Source organism: Moschus berezovskii, chromosome 19, assembly GCF_049115385.1.
Source record: "Moschus berezovskii isolate FMDL1 chromosome 19, NW_MosBer_1.0, whole genome shotgun sequence".
Lineage (NCBI taxonomy): Eukaryota > Metazoa > Chordata > Mammalia > Artiodactyla > Moschidae > Moschus > Moschus berezovskii.
In genome coordinates this window covers 15,372,990-15,380,970 of record NC_142478.1, presented here as the reverse complement: position 1 = coordinate 15,380,970, position 7,981 = coordinate 15,372,990, and the positions used below count along the sequence as shown (strand labels likewise).

Genomic DNA, 7,981 nt, shown 5'->3' with positions numbered 1-7,981 from the left:
TGAACTGAGATAGATTCTCTGCTCAAGTTCTAGAATTCTGTTGAAAACAAATTAATTTACACTTACCTTAACTCCATCAGAAAGGAATTCCAAGACACTATAGCAATTGACTTTCCCTTTCTCCTTTGCAGCTCCTACCAATATGAGCAGGGTTTACATTTTCCTGTTTTACAGATCCAGCTGGCAAGAATTATGAATGGGAGAACAGCTAACTCAGAAAGAAGAGGCCCTGATGGATAACCTCAGACCATTCACACCTTGGACAGGAGAAGAATGGGCCCCTTGGTCCACAGAGCCACACTTTATTTACCCCAGGGCCAGCATTATGGGCATTTGCTCTTAGTGAATTGTAATTACTTGAAAAATAAACCTCATTTTGTGTGGGATTCTTCTGAGAGTCGTTATACGTAAGAGTGTTGCCTGGGGTCTCTTGAACATCTGAGGTCGGTGACACCTTGGAGTGCAGTCTGAATCCCAAGAGTATTCTCTGATCCTGTGATTTTTGCTCACAGGCCTTAAGGCACTGTTGGAAGGATTCCAGTTTACCTTCTCTTAGTGGGCTTTTCAGGTGGTGCTGGTTGGTAAGGAATCTGCCTGCCAACGCAGGAGATGCGGTTTCCATCCCTGGGTGGGGAAGATCCCCTGGGGGAGGGCATGGCAACCCACTCCAGTATTCTTGCCTGGAAAATCCCACAGAGGAACCTGGCGGGCTATAGTCCATGGGGTCACAGAATCGGACATGACTGAAGCAACTTGGCATGCACGAATGAAAAAGCTGATGAAGTTACGTTTATTTTGCATGCACCCCCGGCTGCTTATGAACCACTTCAAACAGATAAAATCCCTCAGCTGCTGCTCCCTTTCACTGCTCCCTCTCCTTCTGTATGAGTTACCCCCAAGGACTGAAAGCACCGAAGTGATTTGATTCTGCGTTTGGGCCACTAAGGAGACGTGCCTTCCGCTGCAAGCCCTTCCTGAGCCCCACGTGACCCCTGGCAGCAAGGGGCTCTCCTGTGATGCTGCCGACTGTGGGTGTGGAGGTACCAGTGGTCGTCGAGCCTTGACATCTCCTTGTTGCCATGACCCGCTCTATGGCTCTATGAAATGGTCAAGGGCAGTCTCTGGTGCCCACCATATGGGGCCAGTCAGCTGTAGACACACTATAGAAAACATGACGGTGGTTAACAGGCTGTATGATCTTGGATGAAATTCTAACAAGGGCCGCATCGCTGGGTGGAGGTGCCGGGGCTCCTGAGCATCAACCTGAGCAAATCAGGGTGGAAGAGGATGAGGCCTGTCCTGTCCTGGATGGCTCGCATCCCATCCACTTCTCAGCATTACTGAAAGCTCATTAGCAGGGGAAACAATTACCAAACTGATGATTATTTTCTTTCTATTTCTGGCTTTTCTCAACCAAACGGAAAATGTGAGGTAGATGTGAAATCTAAGGGAAAAAAAACACAAAATGAGATGTCATGTCTGCCAGAGGTGTTAGCAAAAAGCAAAGAAGTCTGAGTTATTTTAATGTTTTCAGTAAACACCAACCATCCCCTAACACAACTAAGTATTTGAATCAAGGGAGAGATTATTGAGTCTCGTAAGACAGTTACTGGATGAAAACATGATGGAGGACTATAGTGTCTGGATTGGCCATTTTCAAAGTGGCTTCTACATTATCTCATTTTCCAAAAAGTAAATTTCATCTTTTCAATGTTAAAGTGAAGCAGTTTGTAATTTCTTGCAAGTAAAGGATATTAATGAGCAAGTTGTGAACCAGCAAAAGATTCTCTTCTGCTGCCTTGTATTTTTCATCAGCCATCACCGATTCATGAGGAAGTTCTAACAGAACTTTAAAATGGTGTTTTAAAAAATCGTTTGCATTTATCAGTGTGTCTGCTCGCTGATGTCACTCTCGCTTGCTCTCTTTTGGGCTCAATCTCTTTCTCCAGTTCACTTCAGTTCAGTTCAGTTCATTCGCTCAGTCATGTCCGACTCTCCGCGACCCCATGAATCACAGCACACCAGGCCTCCCTGTCCATCACCAACTTCCGGAGTTCACTCAAACTCATGTCCACAGAGTCGGTGATGCCATCCAGCCATCTCATTCTCCGTCGTCCCCTTCTCCTCCCGCCCCCAACCTTTCCCAGCATCAGAGTCTTTTCCAGTGAGTCAACTCGTCGCATGAGGTGGCCAAAGTATTGCAGTTTCAGCTTTAGCATCTGTCTTTCCAATGAACACCCAGGACTGATCTCCTTTAGAATGGACTGGTTGGATCTCCTTGCAGTCCAAGGGACTCTCAAGAGTCTTCTCCAACACCACAGTTCAAAAGCATTAATTCTTCGGCGATCAGCTTTCTTCACAGTCCAACTCTCACATCCATACATGACCACAGGAAAAACCATAGCTTTGACTAGATGGACCTTTGTTGGCAAAGTAATGTCTCTGCTTAATGAGGAACTAGTACTCGCATTTGGATAGATTATTATTTAGCTTATAAAACGTACCACTTATGACAGTTCTTATAGTTGCTAGACGTCATTAAGACAAATAGAATTACTCATCTGTAGGCCCCTCTTTGGCTATGGGGTCAATAAAATGCTGTTAAGCAGGAGAGGGTAAGGCTGGTGTACATTTCCAGTGTCACTAAGTATTTTCTGGAAGGAGCCAGCTTGCAGCTGTACTGATGGATGAGATGGTCTTAATACTAATGGCCTTGAATGATTTACATAATAGCAGTTTGCATTAGAACCATGGCTGTTCAAAACTTACACTTTGCAATAGTTGTAACTAGTAGTGAACATTTCCTAGGGCTTCCCTGGTGGCTCAGACAGTAAAGAATCTGCCTGCAGTACAGGAGATCCAAGTTCAATCCCTGGGTTGGGAAGATCCCCTCAAGAAAGGAATGGAAACCCACTCCAGTATTCTTGCCTGGAGAATTCATGGACAGAGGAGCCTGGTGGGCTACAGTCCATGGGGTCACAAGTCAGACATGACTTGGAGACTAAACTTACCTAAAACACACTGAAATTCAAATATCAGAACACAGCAAGACAAAACTCAGATTAACAAGTAGCCAAGAATGGCATCCAAGAAAGAAAAAGAAACAAGAGTATAGCCAACCTTTTTTTTTTAATTAGAGTATATTATACTTCCAAACTGGATACACTAGAAATTGGCAATGCAACATAAGATGCAAAGGAATATACCAGTTACTGTCAAAATGACCCTGTACAGCCTTGTAATGCAAAAAGCTTTATACAATACAAATTTTCAGTAATGTACATAAACCTTGACAGTATGATCATCTGAACATAATACGAGGAGTTAAAAAAAGGAGAGAAGAAAGTGCAGAGAATTCTAACTGTATCACTATATGGAAAAATAAGCTAGCTTTCATTGAAGAATGCATAGTGAAAACAGAATCAAAGTTAGTTGGCAGGTGACTATCTCAAAGACGTTAGTGTTTTACACGGAAAGGATATCTATGGAATACATCCTTCCCTGAGTATCAAACTGCAAACCAAATTTAGGGGTATGTATTACCTCAGTGGAATCTGAAAAATGCTGTAGATTTTTCTTTATTAATAACAATAATAATAATATAAAAAGTCAAACAAACTCCAAACACACCTTTTCTCACTCAGAAAACTTTTATAATTTACCAGAAAGATTGATGACTCTTTCCAAAGTGCTAAAAAAGTTGCCCAATTACATTAAGCATCACTAAGTCATTCAAATACAAGTTCAGTGGAACACATCTGAGCGGTAACCATCTCCTTCCAACACCCCTCTTGATCTTGAAAGTTTTACCCTAGGACCTCGTATTGCACAAGTGGCACGCTGTAAAATCTGCAGTCCTATCAGGGCCACTCTTCAGGTTTTTAACCTGCCGTTGCTCATGTGGGGCTCGCCCTCCTGCCAGCCTCTGTGGGTTCCCCGTGGCCCTCCTTCCTGCTATCACTGAACTTGTAATTGTGAAAAGCTTGTGGTTAGCCAAGTGGCACATTCTCCATCACATGGGGGTAAAGACGTGACTTGAAAAAAACACCCACCCACCCATAAGCCCAGTATTCTTGGAGTGTGTTTCCATGCCTGTCTATAGTGCCTTTGACTGAAACATTGACGGGGTGACGCTGAAGGACATCTCAAATGTGGCCAAGAACAGGCGTCTCTGCTGGAGAATGACCCAGGGTGCGGCAGCTTCCCACCCTCGCTGGCTCAGCCTCCCTGCCCGACCCCCGGGACAACTCCTTAGTGTAAACAGGCTTGCCAGGGCTGGATGACTGGCACGGGAAGCGGAGCACACCTGCCAGGTCTGGGGGAGGACGGGTGGGTATGGGGAGGACCATGGCGTGGACAGAAGGTACAGACTTCCGGCTTCCTGTAGAACTGTACAAGGGGGAGCTTTTGGAGAAGCAAACTGACCAGAGGAAGAAAATTCGGGATGCTTTTATTTCCCTCTGGATGAAACAGATGGGAAAAAAAAAAATCCCACCTCAAGGGTAGCACATGATGGAAAACAGCAATGCAGTAAGAATGCATTCCTCCTGCACACCGGTTCTTCAACAGATAAATAATACACAAACTTTTATATTCCAAACTTCCCATTACCATACAAAGCACATTTCTTCCTGCTCTTTTAGCCTGTTTCATACTGGAAATTCTGTTGTTTTAAAAATACAAGCCATTAACATGTTCAGCCAAAGATTCTTTTCTTTTTACCTCACCCCTGACTTTTTAAGAATAGTGAGGGGTTGTACAACCAATCCACACCTGCTTCTTGCTGCAATAAAGTGCTGCACATAAGTTGCCATTTTAATGACCACAAAGTAAGAGCTTTAAATAAGTATAAAGTTATCCTCCTAGCAGGTTATATCTACCAGGCGTTAACAAAATGGAATACAGAATTACTAATAACATGGAGAACACCGCTATAGCCAGACAATTTGCAAACACAATGGAAACGTCTCAGGGGCATAAACTGAACGGGAGGACTAAACAGCACCTTTTTGTTGGGTTGTTATATGTCACAGAGGTTATGACAAAAGTTTCAAACATACAGTCTACTCATTCCATAAAAAAGGTACATTTTCTTCCTTTTATTTTACTTTTTTTTTTTGCAGATGAAAAACAAACGCTAGTGCAAGACCAGAGCACTGTGCAAAACTGCCGTTTCATTTTTTTTTTTTTTAGTCTGAGCATTTATACCCAGAATTTATCCAAACCCCTTTTAATCTCCTTGGCTGGATTTATCAACCATAAAAATTTTCACTCATACATTTTTTTTTCTTTTCCTGCAAACAAATGGTAACCACTGACTTAATACATCACATATATATATATATTTAATCTGCCCTTAAAAAATGATGCACTGTGTGTGTGTGTACCATACACATTGCACACGTACGGACACACACACAAAACACACTTGAGTTTTGTGATGTTGGCTGCAGTGCTGTAAGCTATTTCTTCCAGGCGGGGCTCTCGATTGCTCTCTTCATAACCAGAAATGCGAGCACAAGATCTCCAGGACTCTGGAGAAATCGCAGGCAGCACTGAGTTGTCTACCATTCCTCCATCGAGTAAGCACCAGTCCCTACCACTCTGCAGCCACAAAACAGAGAGGGGAGAGGTGATGAAGGAGCTCTGGGAGCGACTGCAGCGCATGAACCACCCAGGAGGGCAAACAACGCTCATCGCTGTGAAAGAAGCCAGTACAAAGAAGGTGCAAATGTCATGGCACACGACACACGCTGTCTCTTTCCTAATCCACAAACGCTCACATGCCCCATTCGCCCAACAGAAAACAAAATGCACCGGTATGGAAGCTTACGAGTGCTGATTGCTATTAAGGACACTCTCTTTAGGGTTTAACAAGACAGGTTTCCTTTCAAAGTAAGGAGAAGGGCCGAGAGTGGGAGTGGGTGGCTGGGGAGGCATGCCTCTGAAGGTAGACGGTGCAGTCGGTCACTTCTCTGAAGATTGGATAAAGCAGCTTTCGGGTCAATGCAATAGGTATACACACAGAGCCAATCCTCTATTCCTTACTAAAGATATACAGTACACGTGGCTCAGACCCGGCGGGCCTGTAGGTTTTTGCAGCAACGTACACCTGCTGGGGTTGTGTTTTAAGTTTCGTGGGTTTTGTCTTTTTTGTGTTTATCTCTGTCCCTTGGTTTTTGGTACGGAGCCCGGCTGCCCTCAGACAGTCTCGGCTCTCTCTCTCAGTCCCAGATAGGCCAGGAAGGAGTGTTTGGGCGAGGGGATGCTGGGCGGCGCAGTCTGAGGTCGGGGAGGGTGGAATGTGAGATCCAACTGGTTCTTGGGGTATAACATCGTCAAGGGAATGAGATGGGCGAAATCCGAGTTCCGGTACTTGTCAAAGCGCAGAGGGGAGCCGTTCAAGGGCATGGCCTTGAGTGCCAGGTTGGGCTCGGAGCTGCTGCCGCCGTGGGCGGCCGACAGGGCCACGGTCTGCAGGGCCTGGGAGGCGGACATGACGGACAGCGGAGACAGCAGGTGGCGGGCGCTGCCGACCACCAGCAGCGGGGCCCCGGGGCCGCCGGCTTCCTGGGAGGCCGGGGCCGGGCCCTTCTTGTCCTCCTCGGGGCTGTCCGCGCTCTGATGCTTCTTGACGTGGCGGCTGAAGACGAAGGGGTGAGTGGTCTTGAACAGGCACTCTTCGCAGCTGAAGGTCTGGCGCGGGGCGTGCTTCAGCTTCTTGTGCAGGTTGAGATTGTCCTTGCGTTTGCAGCTGTAGCTGCACTGGTCACAGTGGAAGGGCCGCTCCCCGGTGTGCACGCGCACGTGCTCGATGAGCTTGTTGGCGGTCTTGGACAGGTAGCCGCACTGGTCGCACTTGTAGTGGTTGCCCAGGCGATGCGCGCGGGTGTGCGTCTCCAGCTCCAGCTGGTTGGCCTTCACCGTCTGGCAGATCCGGCACTTGTACTCCATCTTGTAGTGGGTCTTCACGTGGCACTCCATGGCGGCGGGGCGGTTGGTGGAATAAATGCAGAATGGGCACCTGCCGGGGAAGGGCGGGAAGCAAGGACGGGAGCGGGTCAGCCCTGCGGGGTCTGCGGGGGTACCCTCCCCGGCTGCTCCCCGCCTCGCCAGACTGCCCTCGGCCGCCCTCCCGGCTCCGAGACCCGACCTGCCCCCGGCCCAACCCGGCCCTGCCGCCTCCTGGGGACCCTTGGAGGCTCTGCTGCGGACAGAGCCATCCATTGGTCTGCTCGGGGACGGGGGCCTCCTGGCTGCACCGGCGGATGCCAGCCCCCAGGAAGGGGAGCAGAGCCAGTGCCTGGTTGGGGGGCGCTCAGCTAAGCTGTTCTCCCCTCCAGTACCCCCCGCCCGGCCCCTCGGAGCCCTCCCCGACCCCCACCGACCACGGCCGAGGGCTCACCCTCAAGACCTCCCCTCTAGATGGGAGCAACACAAAGAATCGACTTTTCATGCACCACACCAAGCACACGCAGAAAGGCTCAGAGTTTTGAAGAACAGCTTATAGGGGAGAGCTACCTCCAGCAAACAGAGAGTCATAGGGGTCAGAATCGTGCTGATTAAAAGGGTGGTTAGGATTGAGAAGGCCTGTGTGTGTGTGTGTCTGCGTGTGGGAGCAAGTGTGCTGTAGATACAGAGATCTGGACTCCTAACACCTGTCTCTCCTACAGCACTGGGTCTCCATCAGGGAAGGGAGGTGAGATCCATCACTGGGGCTCAGGAGAAGACCCACCCACCAGCCTGTCTAGGAATGAGGGATTGGGGGAGGGAGGCAGCTGCTATCTGGAACTTGAAGACATCATTAATGCATTATTAATGATTAATGTCATTACATCATGGAAATAAGAGTCATCCAAAGGGATCATAAGCTCTCAGCGGGCAGGACTCCCCTTCCTTCTGCATTCTCTGCAATGCTCGGTAGAGGAGCCCATAGTGGGCACTGATTCCTTTCTGGACTGGTCTCTACAAGTCATTTAGG

General features: G+C 47.9%; 1 protein-coding gene across 5 annotated transcripts in view; it reads right to left on the bottom strand.

Annotated features, from left to right (window-relative positions):
• Positions 1–329: 329 nt before the first annotated feature.
• Positions 330–7,981, bottom strand: part of ZNF827 (zinc finger protein 827) — a 193,529-nt gene continuing 185,877 nt past the window's right edge. The window contains exon 14 of one of the 5 annotated variants that reach the window (XM_055405490.2): positions 330–7,024. In XM_055405490.2, coding sequence (XP_055261465.2) covers positions 6,202–7,024 — 823 coding nt within the window. In that variant the 3' untranslated portion in view covers positions 330–6,201. The remainder of the gene's footprint in view (positions 7,025–7,981) is intronic. The other 4 variants (XM_055405489.2, XM_055405491.2, XM_088827996.1 and 1 more) reach the window with 4 other exon arrangements.